Source organism: Mus caroli, unplaced genomic scaffold (genome assembly GCF_978045245.1).
Source record: "Mus caroli unplaced genomic scaffold, Mus_caroli_1 scaffold_5, whole genome shotgun sequence".
NCBI classification, from domain to species: Eukaryota; Metazoa; Chordata; class Mammalia; order Rodentia; family Muridae; genus Mus; species Mus caroli.
Window position 1 is genome coordinate 89,925,156 of NW_028227260.1, and position 18,804 is coordinate 89,943,959.

At 33.9% G+C, this 18,804-nt stretch overlaps 1 protein-coding gene across 1 annotated transcript in view; it reads left to right on the forward strand.

Annotated features, from left to right (window-relative positions):
* Cfap47 (cilia and flagella associated protein 47) overlaps positions 1-18,804 on the forward strand; it is a 262,175-nt gene that overhangs the window by 62,749 nt on the left and 180,622 nt on the right. The window contains exons 23-27 of the mRNA XM_085838136.1: positions 1,957-2,051; positions 3,328-3,487; positions 4,165-4,360; positions 10,304-10,513; positions 16,094-16,194. Coding sequence (XP_085694262.1) covers positions 1,957-2,051; positions 3,328-3,487; positions 4,165-4,360; positions 10,304-10,513; positions 16,094-16,194 — 762 coding nt within the window. The remainder of the gene's footprint in view (positions 1-1,956; positions 2,052-3,327; positions 3,488-4,164; positions 4,361-10,303; positions 10,514-16,093; positions 16,195-18,804) is intronic.

The window sequence follows — 18,804 nt, forward strand, 5'->3', positions numbered from 1 at the left end:
GGAGGTTAACTTCTTGAGTTCTTTATATATTTTGGATATTAGCCCTCTATGGGATGTAGGGTTAGTGAAAATCTTTTCCCAATATGTAGGTTACCAGTTTGTTCTATTGACAGTGTCCTTTACCTTACAGAAGCTTTTCAGTTTCATGAGATACTATTTGTCAATTGCTGTTCTTTGAGCCTGGGCCATGATGTCTGTTCAGGAAAATTTCCCTTGTACCAATCCATTTGAGGTTATTTCCAATTTTCTCCTCTGTTAGATTCATTGCATCTGGTTTTATGTTGAGGTCCTTCATCCACTTGGACTTGAGCATTGTGAAAGGTGTTAAATATGGATTTATTTTCATTTTTTTCTATGTGCAGATCGCCAGTTAGACTAGCATCATTTATTGAAGATGCTTTCTTTTTTTCTACTGTATGGTTTTTGCTTCTTTGTCAAAGATCAGTGACCATAGGTGTATGGGTTTATTTCTGGGTCTTCAGTTCAATTCCATTGATCTACCTATCTGTCTCTGTACCAATACCATGTGGTTTTTATCACTATTGCCCTGTATTAGAGCCTGAGGTTTGAGATGGTAATTCCCCAGCAGTTCTTTTATTTTTGAGAATTGTTTTGGCTATTCTGTTTTTGTTTGTCTGTTTGTTTTTCCATATGAAGTTGAGGATTTATCTTTCCATGACTGTGAACATTTGGGTTGGAATTTAGATGGGATTGCATTAAATCTGTAGATTGCTTTTGGTAAGATGTCCATTTTACTATGTTGTTTCTACTGATTCATTATCCAATGATTTCCTTTAAAATTTCATGTGGGTTTTCCCTCAATTTCTTTTGATTATTTCATGCTTTTACACATTTATTATTGACTCTCAAAATACTGACTTGGATACTGTATATTGCATTTTTGGCATTCTGAATAATAATGCCTGTTTTAATGTTGGTAAGTGTTAGTCTGACTTACTATGCTTTTAGTATTTGGTTGTTCAGTTTCCTTAGAAAGTGTTGGATGAGAAATCTGTCTCATGAACACTGTGTTCATCTTTAAATGAAATTATGCTTTCCAGATGATACTAGAATATGTCAAAGCAAATTGTGAGTTTATGTATATATTCTAGATAGCATTTTCTTCTGATTATACCATATATTATGGTTAATTTACAAATGGAAAAGCCATTTTGTATGCATTTCTTACTTTGGATCTAATATAACTTGTCTTAGTGTTTCCCATTACTGCCATTGGGTATGGTATGATGGTGCAAAGCATTAATAAGATTTCTTGTCATACATATCCCAACAACTTCCTAAAGCAGCCATTAATTTAATTGATAAAATGAAAGACGTATATGCTGAATACATTTATAGGATCATAAATTGGTTTATGCTTATACATTACATACTTATGAGACTATATGTCTTTTCCATTAAGGATTGAAATGTTTCAGAAATATGTTTAAAACAGAAAGGAAAAGAGTAGGTAAAAATGACCCCTTATGTATTCTTTTTGTTTTACAGAAGTCTGTATTCCTGCATAACTGTAGAGTATTGGTTACTCAATAAATTTGTCACTTATTTATTTATTTATTGTTCTTGCATTCCAGTCATGTTTCGGTTCTCAATTTCAGCATGATTTATACTTCAGTGTTGAGATCATATTATCACCACTTGTATTTTCTTATTCATATATATATATATATATATATATATATATATAATTATTTTCACCGTGTCAATTCTTACTGTCTTGTTTTACATGCAACTCATTGCCACTAAAACTTTATAAGATGTATATATATATGTAAACTAAGGTATCTTAGAAATGTTTAAATGGAATTTTATATTTTGACTGGGAGTAAGAAACAGAAACCGTCTTAACTTTATTATTTTATTTTAGAAAATATACTAAATAATATCCACATTCTGTTTATTAATATTTTATCTATATTTACTTTTCTTTTAAAGTGTTGCGGGCACCATTGGAATTATCCAGCACTGTGTTTCTCTTTAAAATCCCATTATATGAGCTTCAGCATAATAAGGAAGTCACAAGAATTCAGGTATATAGATAAATAATAGACTTTGTAACTCATAATTATATGGTAATTTTGGGTTTTCACTGACTTAGTTGATTTTTGAACCATTTCCTGTTAGTAATTTGCCACATTTAAATATCTGTCACAGGTTTCCAAAGTGGACGTGAACAAAGAATCTTAACATTACCCAAACTTTATGTTTTAGTTGTTTTTGTTTCTTTGTATATACCAGTTGAAGGGTTGTGTTTCCTGTGCAGTCTAAGACTGTACAGGTTTTAGAAAATGGAGCTGACCATAAATTAGGAAGTCTGGCTCAGCCCAAGATGAAAGCTACACTGCATGTTCAAGGACAGGCAGGGTGTGAGGGAAGTCTCCAGTCTATAGGCTCTTGTTCTAGGCATCTTGACAGGTGTACATGTTAACATGTGAACATTTTTTTTAACAAAACTTTCACAATAAGCTAGACTTTCTTTTTGCTTTCTCCAAAGCTTACTGAGCCCCTGCCAAAAAAAAAACTATTGAAATTAAAATGGATATTTTAAACATACAGCATAAAAATTTCAGTAATTTTTAAAAATAAATTCCACGTGTGTACAAGTCTCATATGTGTAACTGAAAAGGCAACTTTAGTGTCTTTAAACTTATTCTCAATTTGAAAATGCTCTTCTGAAATGGGAGATTATTTTACAGTCTTGAACTTTGATTTAATAGCTGTAATATATGTGACTAGTGGACAAAGATTCTAAATCACCAGTTATCATTTGATTATGATTAAGGTATTGACAGGCGCCACAATTCTTTCTGAAACTTTAGGGGAACATACCTAGCATTGCCTTCTTAAGCATTTAGAACACAGTCACAATTTTTTTTCTATGGTTCTAGTGGAGAAATATGATAGCAGTGTCATTGCCATCACATGAAAAGTGTTACGTAGCATCATAATGACTCATTGCAATTGCTGTGTTTTGTTAGTGTTCTCCAATTTCTTAGACAGTACTTTGGTATTGATGTGATAAACTTCAAAGAATTAGGGGATATAAAGAACACATTTACACATGTAGTCTAGGTTTCCTATAAGAAAGGCCACTTAAATGTATTAATAATTTATAAATATTTATAAAGAATAAGGAAATTTATGTTCATACTTACATAGGAAGACAAACGAAAGCCCTTTAGATTGGCCATTTGGCATGGTAATAGCATCACAATCAAATTCTCAGATCTTGTTTCTAACAACTAAATTTTACAATGCTATTATTAATTTTTAAAAATTTCCTCTTTTGTACACATATATGAATAGGATCTTGTCTTACATAATATTTCAAAAAAAACGGTTCTCTGGTCATTGGATATTGGCAGAATTGACAAATATTTCAAAAGCGGCATATTCAAATTTACTGCACTGATTGGAAGCCTGAAACCAAATGAAAAGTACACTATTTCCATACATTTCTGTCCAAGTAAGTATTTTTGTATTTTTAAAACATATTTTAAAAACAATTTATTTACATTAGTGTTTTACTTGCATATTTGTGCATATAGCTTGTGTCTACCTGGGGCCTGCTGAGGCCAGAAGTAGGTGGTGGATCTACTGGAACTGGTTGTGAGCTACCATGCAGGGGCCTAGGTTCTAACTGCTGAGCCATCTTTTCAGTGGCCTTGACAGCCTTTCTTATTCTTCAAAGCTGGGAGAATTTCACTCATGACACTCCTTTTACAGTAGTCCCTTAAGATTCTTTAGGCAGTTTGTTATGTCATCTTCATATCTTATATATCAAAAGATATTAGCAGCTTTTGTTAAAGCATTGGAAACAAGTGAAAGGAAAAAAAGTCATGTCATACTACTTCTATGTATTTTTTATTTTCCCTCATGTAGTAAATGTCTCTTTCCCACTGCATATTTCCCCACATGAAGTAGATATTTAAAGATTTGCTCCAGCTCTACACAAATTATACTTGAAGAAATGTTCTTTTTAAAAGAATGCTTCATTTAAGTTTACTTTTCCTCAGGATTCATTGTTCCTGTGTAAGCTTGTCTACCCCACTGAGCTGTAATATCATAGTACCTTTTAATATTAATGCTTACTGTATGTACACATTTGTATGTAAACTAATTTCTACCACTTTCTTTCCATAGAACAGCCCATAACATACCTAGCTGATGTTGCTATACGTTTAAATGATAATTTATTTGACTATAGAATATTACATCTGATTGGAGAGATACAATTACCAAAGATATCTTTTGATCCATCATTTATATGTTTTACTCCTGTTCCTTTGGATGTTACAACTGGGATAGATATCAGAATTTTGCCACAAAACTATTTCAGGTAAATCCCCAATATGATTTTTATACATCTTTATGTGCAATTTTTTGTATCTCTGTTATGTGAAAATTATATGTCATGTCATATTTCTTACTATAGTTGGGAAGCACTATTAGAGTATTTCAGTATACACTGACATTTTAAAGATACAAAATAGCCTGTTTAGACATTTATTTTCTTGTTTTATTTTTTTTTAAATCAGTCTGTGTGGAATTAGAAATAAGCTTAAAATTTCAGTGTAAAAGAAACAACACAAACTTTGTCCCTTAAAATATTTATTTGATATTCCAAACAAAATTAATTTATTGTCTTGGAGTTTATATGGATAATTAATTAGTCTAGGCTGGTTTAGCTGCACCTTTTGTTCAGACTTTAGTCAGGAAAATATATATTAGCTGCCTCTTCAAATTCTTCTGTATCTTATTTCTCTTCCAATATGTTAAGTTTAGTCAAAATTAATTTCCATCTAATTATAAAACTAAGTCAATAGTTATTGATTGGGGCCACATTTAGCTCTTAGGATTCATCTTCAGATCCTAGACGTGTAATCATATTGTGTACCTTGTGCTCTAACAGATATCAGCTATCAAATTTTTCCTTTTACCTCATACAGTACATCCTGACCACAGCCTCCCTTCCTCTGCTCTTGCCAATTTTCCCCAAGCCTTCACTCCTTATACTCTTTCTAGATCCCTCTGTTTTCCCCTCTCCCCCTGATCCATTAAACCTCTGTCTTCATTCAGAAAAGAGCAGGCTTCTCAGTGACATCAATGGACATCAAGAGTGCATGAGGCAACCCATTAGGAAAGGTGTACCAAGAGCAGGCAAAGGAGTCAGAGGAAATCTACCCCCCTCCCCCCAGCAACTCCACAGTCCCACTATTATAAGTGTTAGGATTTCATTGCTATGAAGAGAAACCATGACAAAGGCAACTCTATAAACAAAAACATTTAGTTGGGACTGACTGACAGTTTCAGAGGTGCTGTCTATTACCATTATGGAAGAAACCATGGCAGAAAACTGGGAAAAACTCCAAACTTTGCAGTCAGTAGTGGTGCTTGAGTTCTACATCTTGAACCAAAGGCAGCCAAGAAGAGACCATTCCACAGGCAGCCAGGAGGGGCCTCTTTTCTGTACTCTGTGTAGAGCCTGAGCATAGGACCTCAAAGCCTGCTCCCACAGGGATGCACTTCCTCCAACAAGGTCATACCTACTCCAACATGATCACACCTTCTAGTAGTGCCACTTCTCATTCAGCAAGCCTATTCAAACCACCATAATTCATGCCCTGGCCCCATAGGCTTGTTTAAACACACGTCTTTATAGGAGCCATACCTAACCATAACATAATGTAAAATGCATATAGTCCCACTTTAAAAAGTCCCCATAGTCTATCACAGTCCCAACAATGTTTAAAAGTCTAAAGTTTTTTTTTTTAGTCTCTTCTAACATTCATCAATCTTTTAAATGTAATCCCTTATAAAGTCAAAATCATAAAGCTCATCACATACTTCCAACATCACAAGATATACATTAGTATTCCAAAATGTCATAGTGAGGAAATACTGAACAAAAGCAAGAGAGAAAACCAACTTGGAAAAACTCTAAACTCTGCACCTCTGTGTCTGATGTGAAAACACTCTTCAGATCACTAACGTTTTAAAGCTTCTTTGGCTGTAATGACTTCCGGTTTTAGTTCTCTTCAACAGCTTTCCTTGGCAGGTATCCCATGGCTCTGATATATCGAACATCTTGGGATATCCAAGGCAACTTAAGGTTCATAGCTTCTTGTTCCAGTGTCTGGGAGTCAGAAGGTATCTTAATATCTTATAGGCTCCAAAAGTCACTTCTTCAGCTCTGCCTTCTGTAGCACTCTAAGATTCTGCCTGACTCCACCCCAATACTACTGCTGTTCTTGGTGGTCATCCCATGGTCCTGGTATCTCCCATACACTGTGGAATTCTTCTGCAGCTGGGCTTCACAAATAGCTCTCATAGTCTCTCTTCATGATGCCAACCAAGCCTCAACTTCTTTGCATGACCCCTTCAGTCTTGGGCTTTCAACTGTAACTGAGGCTGTACTTTCACCAATGGCCTTTCCTGGCCACTTACAGTGCCAAGTCTCAGCTATTCTCCATGACCCCTTCATGCACTCAATACTGGCACCACCTGGGTGATTTTTACATAATACCAAGTCCAGCTGCCAGCCCAATGCCTATCTCTGGAACCAGCATCTTTGTGATCTTAGAAAACATTTTCCTGAGAGTTCAACTTACTCATGCTGATCACTTCTTAAGCACTGCTAATTTCTTAGCTCCAGCTATCCAGCATCCCCCTTTGATTCTGTCCCAGAAAGCCCCTCTGTTGACTCTAAAGCTAGAACCAAATGGATAAAGCTGCCTAGTTCTGCTTTGTGCTGGACCTGGGATGTAGCACCCTGCCCCCCGACCCCTTTGTTCTACATCCTTCAGTGTCTTAAGCATTTCTTTACATAGAAGTTGCTCTGTAACAAGATGGCCTTAAACTCAGAGATATGCTTTTTCTTTGTCTCCTAGGATTTAAGGTATGTACTACCATGCGTAGACCTAGGCTTTTCATAGCTTCTATGCCTGCAAGATCTGGATCAAAAGCCTGTGTCTTCCAGCCTCAAGATCTGGATCACTGGCATGCCTTCCATTTCTGGATTGTAGTTCATTCCAGATTAAATAAAAATAGGTCATAATAATGTCCTATGATAGACATGATAGATCTATCCTTTGTTCAACTGCAAAAGCAAAAACAAAAAGCATAGCCCCAAGGCCACCACTCCCTTAATTACATTTATAATTCTTAAAGGAGGGATTTAGCACCATTCCACTTCCTGGTACCCCTTTAAATACTTGAACCATACATTTTGTAGATTTCTTTTCCAAGCTTGCTATACACGACCAAAATGCTCTTCTTGAGAGTAAACCACAGGACAAAGTCTATGCTGGGCTTTTGTGAGACTTCCTCTGTCAATGTAATTAATATGACTCTCTTTACCTTAGCCGCAGCCAGGGCAAAAAGCAGCCACATTCTTCACTAAAACAGAAGAATGATCTCCATGCAACATACTAAAACCCCTCTCTTCTCAAAGTTCTTGATGTAGGCCCCCAGAATTCAAACCACACTCAGCACCAATGTTTTTCATAGTCCTAGTTGGGTGACCCATTAATCTCCTCTTAAATCATTACACTGCTTTCTAAATCCACATTCCTCCAAACAAAAGCATGGCCAGGCCTATTACAGCAATACCCCAGTCCCTAGTATAAAATTAACTTTTATTTTAATTCATGTTTCCATTGCTGTGAAGAGAGTTTATAACCAAGAGTTGCTCTTACAAAGGAAAATAATCAATTGGGCCTGACTCGCATTTCTAGATAAACACAACACATATGCAGAGGACCTAAACCATACCCATGCAGGCTCCCTGGTTGCTCCTTTGGTTTCTGTGAAGCTCTATGTGCCCTGCTTAGTTGATTCTATGGGCTGTGATTTCCTGGTATTCTCAACTGCTCTGACTCCTACAATCCTTTCTCCCTTTCTTCTGTGGGTTTCCCAGGCTCTGCCTAATGTTTGGCTGTGGGTCTTTGCATCTGCTCCCATCAATTGCCAGAGGAAAACTCCATGGGGACAATTGGGCTAGGCACCAATCTAGTCTTCTGGTAGCCATGGTCTATGTTTCAGGCATTACAGATGGTTGTGCGCCACTTATAATTCCTGAGAAATGAGCTCTGGTCCTCTACAAGAACAGCAATCACTTAACTGCTGACCTATCTCTACAGCCCCCTTCTATACTAGTTGTTTGAGGCCTACAGTATTGCTTGGGAGAGTCGGAAAATTGAAGATACAGGAAAATATGCATCATGGTTTTTTAATGTGGAACATTACAGAGGCTAATGTTCAGGTAGTGTAGTTTCATTTTGTCCTAAGTGTGGGCCTTGAGTGTCTCAATAATATAGCCTAGAAACACAATTTCACTTGCATATTGTAAGCTATGTCTAACTTTATCCATAGTAATGTTTTTAAGTATAGTAAAATCTAGAAACTATACAAGTTTCTTGTGATAAGTGAAGGCTTACATATCTAGCTATTTATTTGGAAATGAGTATTATGGTATAAATGAACTTCAGTCAGTATTACAGTGGTGACTAGAATATTAGAAACAATACATTAAGCTTTTTTTTTTAAGTCTAAGGGGACTGTATAGATGGATTACCCTACCAATAATGATAGTCAAACCTGGTTAATGCAATATTCAAACTGAAGAAGGCAGTATGATATTAATTTCTGTATTTGATTAGGAAGTTATAATGGATGATGCCACAGGGCTTACATTAAGTGGTATTTAATTTGGGAAGACCTGGGTTCTTGAGGATTGAACATACATACCCTTGCAATTCACAATTTTTTTGAGATCTTACTTTATAAGGAGACATTAACCTCTATTAGTTTATAGATAATGTAAATTCAAATTTATTTTGCTACGAAGTATTATTATTAAACTGTTTTAATGTAAGAATTAACCTTCAACCTTTCAACTATTTAATTAATGCATGGAGATATCAATATAAAAAACTACTTAGGACCCAAATATAGCTGTCTCTTGTGAGACTATGCCGGGGCCTAGCAAACACAGGAGTGGATGTTCATAGTCAGCTATTGGATGTACCACAGGGCTCCCAATGGAGAAGCTAGAGAAAGTATCCAAGGAGCTAAAGGGATCTGCAACCCTATAGTTGGAACAACATGATGAACTAACCAGTACCCCGGAGATCTTGTCTCTAGCTGCATATGTATCGAAAGATGGCCTAGTCGGCCATCACTGGAAAGAGAGGCCCATTGGACTTGCAAACTTTATATGCCCCAATATAGGGGAATGCCAGGGCCAAAAGAATGGGAATGGGTGGGTAGGGAAGTGGGGGGCGCTATGGGGGACTTTTGGGATAACATTGGAAATGTAATTGAGGAAAATATGTAATAAAAATATTAAAAATAAAAAAATAAAATAAATAAAAAAAACTGGCATATGGAATCAGCAAAAAAAAAAAAAAAAAAACTACTTGAACTCAAAATATATGATGATGACTCTGAAAGGTGTTTAAGAAATGACACTCAATTTCTTTGTTCACTTGTAGTGAAATTAGTGTGAACGACATATTCAGTGACAGTTAATTAGAACTAAATTGCTTTCTAATGTACTTTTGAATTAATTTCCCATATTTTATCTGGTATACCATATAAATATAATTAATCCATTTAAAAATAATATTTTCTGTTTTCATTTATTAGCTGAGTGGTATTCACACTGATTAAAATGATAAACGAATAAGATCCTCATTTAATTATTCTTATTTGTTGTATATTTACACATGTGTAATAAAATGAAGCTAATGTTTTAAAATTTATTGTCAGCAGAATTATGATTAGCAAATTTTAAATTTTAAAATAATGCTATATACATTTTGCTTGGTTAAGTAGATTTTATGTAGTAAATAAATATTTAGCATACTAAATGTCAAAATATAATTATTAAAATATATTTGTGATAATTGTCTGGAGGTGCCTATTAGTATCCAAATATTTCACGTTCTTTGTGTATATAATCTATCAATATTATTTAATGAATATGCATGAAATTTATAAATGTTAGCTGGTCATTTTAGTCAAATCCTTATTAAGATATGTTGGAAGAAATTAAGTTTATATGATGGTTATTTTTAAAACCTATTAGATTTATTCTGATATATTATCTGTCTTAATCTTTATAAAACAAAATTGACAGACAGAGAAGATATAAATACACATTTAAATATTAAAATACTATTATACATAGTTGGTTTTTGAGAAAAGACACATTCAAGTCACATTAATTGCTGGTATTTTAAGCAAAATAATAATATATATAATTTTATATTTTGAACAGTAATTCAACTCTTCACTTCAAGATTCCCACTGCAAAGCTTCTTGATAATGATGAGATTCACCCACTTACTGTGACATTTCCAAATGGCAGAGTCATCAAAGGCTCTAATACTGGACTAAATGATGAGATATTATGTCATCTTAGTTTCAGTTCATCTAAACCTGTTTCATTTTTTACCAATCTTTTTTTTAGTGATGATAGAAATAACTGGTAAGATATTTAAATGTAGATACTTTTTTACTTGACATTGAAGTATATTCGGTTTATATTCTATACTTTTGTAAAGTGGTAAAGGAATGGCACCTAATATATTGATATTGTATATACAATTTTAATATTCCAAATATAAATTTTCTTTAATCATAAATCACTAAGTTGTGAAGTATATGCATTTATAGTATTATAACTATTTCTGATTTCTGAGATGCATTCTCTTGATATCTAAATAAAAAGCTGATGTGAACAAAAGTTTTGAATTAGTAAAGTAGAACATGAAGTATGGAGGTACAACTAGGTTTCTTTATTGATGATAGTTTGCTGCTTTTGGCTTGGTATGTTGTAGTATACCAGAGCTTGGAGGGAAAATATGAAGGATAACAGTCGCCTGATACAGTGTTTTTTGATATAGTCTTTTTGAAGAACAGCTGTATGATAGATGTATATTTCACAAATTATAAGAAAATGTAATTTATTTCATTCCTGCTGTATTTTTATATCTATTTTATCTCTTTTTATTGTCCTATCCATTTTCAACACCTTCTTTCTCAAACATATACAGCCAGAGAACACACACACACACACACACACACACACACACTCACACACACACACACACTGAAAAGTATGTTTAGTAGTAAAGTCTGATGAGTAAATATACCCATAAGAGTTTTCCCACTAAGATGGATTGGAACTCGGGAGATGGCTCCATTGATAAATCAGGTTTGTCTGCACCAGTAAATCTAGAGCTGTGAAAGTGATCTCTAGGTTCAGAGATATCCTGTCTTATAAAATTACTGGAGACTGGTTGAGGAAAAAATAAACATGTAGGCTTCTACCTTTCATATAAATTACACTGCATGTGCATGCACACACACACACACACACACATGTTGAAGCAGAACATGAATGTATGTAAATTAAAAAAAAGAAATTAGGAATGAAGCAGAGATACAAATATGAATAAAAAAGTCAAATTAATCTTTTAGTATCAGTGCTAAGATAGTCTAACTTTAGAGAAAGGGCAGAAAAAATTTCAGTATTGTAAGAGAACTGATATGACATTAGAATTGTATGTGAGGTTTTAGACAATGTCTCCTTACATTGAGAAGTATATGATAGAATTCATTTGAGGAATAAACTTAATGCTGAAAGATTAAATGCTCACCACTTAACTTAAAAGGAGCCATGGCTCTAAGTCAGGCTTAAAATGTTACCCTGCAGGTGACTCAATAAAAAAACAAACAAACAAACAAAGAAACAAAAAACTTACGTTTGACGACACAATAAAAAAAAAAAAATCTTGAGCTCCCTGCCTAGAGTAGATGGTGTGTCTAGAAGTAATTCTGTAGCAGTATATATCTATAGAGTTTCCATTTGATGCTGAGCTTACTAGACTGGCACCATCCTTTAAGCTAGTTTGAAAGGTATAATTTCATCTCCAAGTCCAGATCTAAGAGACAGCATCTGTGTGTTAAAATTTTTCTCGCAGTGATTTATATGTACCAAAAACTTAGTAAAGAAGGGATCTGAAAAGATCAAATATCGGAAAATGTCAAGAGAGATTGAACAGTGAAATATTAACAAATATGAATCAGCACCAGAAAATGGTACTGTGGGAGTCTTTTAGGAAAAATACCTAACATCTATTAAGGAAAGTTAATTAGTTTGTTAATTATATTTATATAATTTCATTTGTTTAAAAAAAATTCATTGTAAAATATAATTCCAAACTCACAGCAGATGAAATTGGAATACTAATTTTTATTTGGATCTGAATTTGTGTTCAAGTCCTATTATGTATATTACAAAATTTTATCGCACTAGGACCATTCAAGGCTTACGATTTCATTACCATAGCACACGTAGTATATTAATATTGAATAAAATTATCTTCCATTCTGATGTGGAATTGTATGTAACAGTTTATTTGAATAGGAAGATTTAAATGGTTTATGAAACTAAAACTATATTGTGATTGAGACATGAATTTGAAAGCTTCAGTAAAAACCAGTAGAGGAATATTTAGCAGATGGGGTAAACCCCCTTCTTTCTTTCTCTTCCCCTCTCTCCTTCACTTCTTCCTTCCTCCCTCGCTTTTTCTCTCTCCCACATTACCTCTCCTTCTCTTCTCCCCTCTCTCTCCCACCTCTTCCCTCTCCCTCCTATCTCTCTTTCCTCTCTCTTTCTTCTCTCTTTCCATCCCCTATTCTTTCTCCTGCTCTATGAATTTACCTCCTTTGAACTAGTTATAATGTTAATCGAACATAAGTCTAATAAATATAAAATGATATCATATTATTTAACATTATGCTTCGTATTTTTGTCAGATCATAATAGTTCTTTTGCTGTTGTAAAATTCAAATATTATAATTACTAGACATTTGTCTCAGAGATTGAACAGGAAGCTTCAACATTATCTCCTTAAAGATACTGGGGAGCAACAAGCATAAGAATTTTTTTTTCTTTATTTTTTATTAGATATTTTCTTTATATATATTTCAAATGCTATCCCAAAAGTTCCCTATACCCTCTCTCTGCTCTGCTCCCCTACCCACACACTCCCGCTTCTTGGCCCTGGCATTCCCTTGTACTGGGGCAAATAAAGTTTGCAATACCAAGGGGGCCTCTTTTCCCAGTGATGGCCGACTAGGCCATGTTCTGCTACATATGCAGCTAGAGATACCCAGTCACAAAAGAAGTCATTAGATATGCACTCACTGATAAGTGAATATTAGCCTACAAACATAGAACACCCAAGATACAATTTGCAAAATACATGAAAATCAAGAAGAGGGAAGACCAATGGCTGGATACTACATTCCTCCTTAGAATAGGGAACAAAATACCCGTGAAAGGAATTACAGAGACAAAGTTTGGAGCTAAGACGAAAGGATGGACTATCCAGAGAATACCCCACCCAGGGATCCATCCCATAATCAGCCACCAAACCCAGACACTATTGCATATGCCAGAAAGATTTTGCTGAAAGGACCCTGTTATAGCTGTCTCGTATGAGGCTATGCCAGTGCCTGGCAAATGCATAAGAGTTTCTAACCTTCACTAATAATGGATAAATAAGTAGAGATAAAATGTGACTGGAGTGTTGAGTTATAAATTATGAGATATTTCTGGTCTTATCTGATGAATATTATGTGGTCTTAAAATTCTAAGAAAAATATGAAAGTTTCGTAAGGGAAGGGATATCCACATTGTCTTAACAAGTCATCCATATATTTATTAACTTTCTAACAAATGTCTACAATACACAAATTAATAGAGATAAAAATCAGATGCTAGCTAGTGAAAGTGGCAAATTGAACATTACTTTTAATGTGGTTGTTACTTCTCTCTTTTGATTTAAGGATTCTGACAGTATTCTAATTAAGTAATGATAGAGGTTGTGGATTCTGTGAAATTGTTAAAAATCACTTAATTATATATCTCAATGAGTGGATTCTACGCGATATAAATCATATACTTAAATACTACTCTAAAAAGAAACGAAGATATCTGATGGTTCAGTATAATATATTAAACAAATTCAGTATTATTAATACTGGGAAATATTTTATCATATCACAATAGTATTTATCCATTTCATTATTTATATAATCATACAAAATCACATTATCAATCTTGTCTGATCAAAATGTTGATTACTGCCCAGTACAATAATAACAATTTTCATAACAATTTTAAGTTACTGGAATGCCAAGGCTTTCATTTGATTTCTGGATTTGAATTGAAACCCATTATGGTACAGTGCCTTTCCATTGTACTGTTTGTGTAACTGAGCATTTTCAGAGTTATTTTTTTTAATAACATATATCAGATTTGACATTGGGAAATCTATAAATATTACTGCAATTCACTTACATGGCACCATTAGCTCTATTATTTCAGAAATACATATAATAAAATATATGGTATACTAATTTCAAAAGCAAATTTTTTATATCTTAATCTATGTATAATAATACAAATGAATAAAGTATCTCTCTTTCTGTGCTAGATACCTTATCTGATTTCTACACTATTTGCCCCAGGATGAGTGCAATTAACTACATATTTTTATTATTCTGTTTTTATCCTTGCAGACAGTGACTTTTCTTTGTAGTCTTCAACAAGCTTGTTTTAAAATAGGAAAAAGAAAACAGTATACATATTCAAACTTTGTTCTTGGAACAAAACTTGTTTTTAACTATTTTTCTTAATTATAATGTTTCAAGGGATAGTTTTCATTTTGTTTGACCATGTTGTACTTTGGTAATAGTGGCCACGAATAAGCATTTTTTTTTGTATACTAAGGAAATGTTCCCATAAAAAAAGGTGGTAGAAGAATCCAAATGCAGTGACCATGTATGTATGTATGTATATATATGAAGTTTATGTATATGAAGTTTAAAGTAAAAGTCTTTGCTTCAATCTGATTTTCTGATATTCTGTGGAAAAGAAGTGAACTATACAGGTTTTTCTATTCTTACTATGGCTATGATTTTCTTGAGGCAGGGACCAGGGCTTTAAAGATCCCATACAGTATATGTGGCAATTATGAACCTGACTCCAAGAACAATTCCTATGTTTTGATTTTATGTGCCTGTAATAGATTGTCTACCCAGAAAGTAGTAACAAAATACCAGTTCATGGTATCTCAGTGCATTAGAGCACAAAAGGAGAGCATCCACAGTTGCTACAGTATTGTTTCTCTTCTATAATTTTAATCATTTGTAAACCAAAGTTACCAATGATGACTTCATGCTATTTAATTTAGAAGGTCATTACTGTGAGTAATTAACTGTGGTAATTTCAAATCTAATTCCAAAAGATGTGGACTTTTATTTGTTTGTCTTCTTTTTGATTGGCTCATATTCATTATCAATAGTTTTGAATTTTAGGAAGATAATTAATTTTTTAGTTGTATCATGTATTTTGTTCATATTCATTCTTCATACCTTTTTCTAATCAATCTCCTTCCTTTTTTTCACTGATCTCCTTTCATTTCCCAGTTTCCTATTTCCAAGTTCTGTTTGTCTGTCTGTCTCTGTCTCTCTCTCTGTGTCTCTTTCTCTGTCTGTCTGTCTCTGTCTCTCCCTCCCACACACATACACGCATATACATATACATATATTCATAAGTGAGGAAGCTTTTGGTTCAGTATCTTTGCTGTTATAAACAGTATAGCAGTTAACATGGATGTGATAGTATTTCCTTTATGTAGAATGCTGTGTAGAGTATGTTGAGGTTGGATAGAAATGTACTATGGTAATTCTACATTTTAGAATGTCCATACTGCTTGACATATAACTTGAATCTGTGTCTTGAAACCTGCAGAGATAATCATCACTTTTCTGGAGTGTATTTTATAAGTGAAGCTTATAAACTATTGAAAATTTAAATTTACAAACTTTCAAGATATTCTTAGTGATTACTAAAAACAAGAGAAAAGGAAAAAAACAAATGATTAATCATTTGAGTTTTAAGCATTATAAGAATTTAAAATAATTAAAAAATATTTTTGTCTTAGCTACATGTGAATGATTAGTTTATTGATAAAAATATTTTTGTTTTTAGGTTCTCACTTCCAGTTACTGCAACATCAGAAAATTGTATTCTTACTATTTATCTATATTTGGCAGTTCATTTAGACACTCAGAGAGTTGTTTTAAAGGAAGGTAAGTTGTTTATGGCTGATTGCAGTCTCTCCCTGTGCAGGTTCTTAATAATTTACTATCTAAATAATACTGTTGGGGCAACAGTATTTGGAATGTAAATAATAAAAGAAAAGATTGAAGCAAACTACATGCAAAATTAGAAACAAAATGTCTGATGGGCACCTTGAGAACTCACTGTGAACTAGTTTATAGTTTTCATCAGATAGATATTGATATATTATTGTCTCAAGTACAAAGTAACACTAGTTTTATGTTCCATTTTATTTTACTTTTATCCTATTTGCCCCCATTATCTTCTCTTGTCCCCTTTTTGTTGATCTCCTTCTTTATCTCAGTTAGCTCTCTTTACACTTTCATGCTTTTGATTTTTGTTTCTTTGGGATTTTTTCCGACATGATTTGATTGGAGTTGCTAATAAGACCCCATGTTCCTCCTACAACAATCACTAACTGCCTACAGAATAACAGTGAGGAATTTGGCCTCATTAGCAACCATTGGAAACTTCTGTAACCATTGAGATAGCCTTGAATGTGCAACCATATTGCCTCACCCTCCTAGTGCTAGTATTACAGTTCAATACCACTATGCTCAATGCATAGAAAGATCTATTTGTATTTGTGAGGGAGTGTGTCCCAAGTTCTGTTAACAGCTCATGACTTTCTATAAATATAGCTCTCACAGTTCCAAAGTTGTCTTCAGTCTTCTCCAAGCATCCATACACAGAAGACCAGATGCACTCTCTCACATGATAATGGGGGCAAATAGGACAAAAATAATTTTGCTGTATATAAATTATACATACATGATATCTCAGTGGTATCTCATAAATGAAACCCACTATTTATAAATACAAATAAAAAATAAAATCTTTATATAAACTACCATTACTGATAGAATGAAAACAACAAGGTCCCGTATTTCATAGCTCAGATAGTGGCTTCATTCTCATTTTTGGACATTTTATCTTCTGTGTTTAAGTCATAACAAGCTCCCATGAGTTATTCTACTCTCTGGATGGTTCTTTATTTGATATCTTTTTGATGATTTGACAATTGTATCTATTAGACACTATATACCTTTGTACCAAGGAAGAGCCTTGCCTTTATGTGTATGAAATTTTCATTCATCTTCAATACTCTCATAACTGTCATTTTCCTGCCATACTCCAAGCTTAATTTTGATTTCGCAAACTTCACATCTGCATACTTTTCTGACATTCATAAAATCTTTGAAAATGGAGCTAATTTCCCTTTTCAGTCTTTTATCCAGAATGTTTCACATAGTATATGATAGGTAAAAACATATTTTTCCTGTATTATCTATATTATATAATGGGTGATTTAAATTCTAAAACTCCAAGAAAACATTTTTACCTGCATATTACCATTAAACATGGGTTATATGTCAAGTAGTATATTTTAACTATCACAAAAATTGAGTTTTAAAGATATTTATAGAATAGTCCAGTTGCTATTATAGAGTTGCAGAGAGAGTGACAGAGAGAGAGAGATAGAGATGAGAGAGAGAGAGAGAGAGAGAGAGAGAGAGAGAGAGAGAGAGAGAGAGAGAGAAGAAGAACTAAGACCTAAGGCTCCAAGTGCCCCAAAACTTTCTTTTACAAATTATGACTGGTTTTGCTCTAAAAATATTAGGAGGAAATTTGGTGTATGACAGCCTATTGATATTTGAAGCTGCCTTTAAAGTAATCCTCACTGTGACTTAAGGGTTTCTGGTTTCTTATGTTTAGGTAAGATTCTTTTCAGATACTTTGTATGAAAGATACCCAGAGTTTAGGGGCTAAAGAGTAGTCCTGGTGAACCTATGACTTTATTAAAAAAAAAGATTTATTTATTATATATACAGTGGTCTGCCTGGATGGATGCCTGCAGGCCTAAGAGAGCACCAGATCTCATTATGAATGGTCATGAGCCACCATGTAGTTGCTGAGAATTGAACTTAGAAAAGAGCAGCTCTTTTAAATCTCTCCAGTGCAACCTCAATTTTTTCAACTGTACATGTTTACGTTTCTGACAGAATATGCATATATATGTGTGTGTATACATATGCATATATATGCCTTTGTATGTATGACATATTAGCAACCATTTGGAATATATGTGGTTTTATTTTTGTTGGATATTTTCTTTATTTACATTTCAAATGCTGTCCATCTTTCAGGTTTTCCCTTTGCAAACCTCCTATCCAATCCCCCCTCCACACTGCTTCTTTGAAGGTGCTCCACCACCCACTCACCCATCCACTCCCGCCTCACCTCCCTAGCATTCCTCTACACTGGGGCATCAACCCTCTAAAGGACCAAGGGGCTGCTTTACCATTGATGCCAGATAGCACAATCCTTTGTTACATATGCAGCTGGAGCCACGAGTCCCTCCATGTGTACTCTTCAGTTGATTGTTTAGTCCCTGGGAGCTCTGAGGTGTCTGGTTGGTTGATATTGTTCTTTTTATTAAGTTAAATACATACTATGAGTTGAAAACTATAAAGTATATAGTAGTCCAAGATTGGAATAGGGTTTTAAATCTCCAAAATGGTATCAACTAATGAATAAGAAGTGATTTCACTTTTTATTAGACATTTTCTTTATTTACA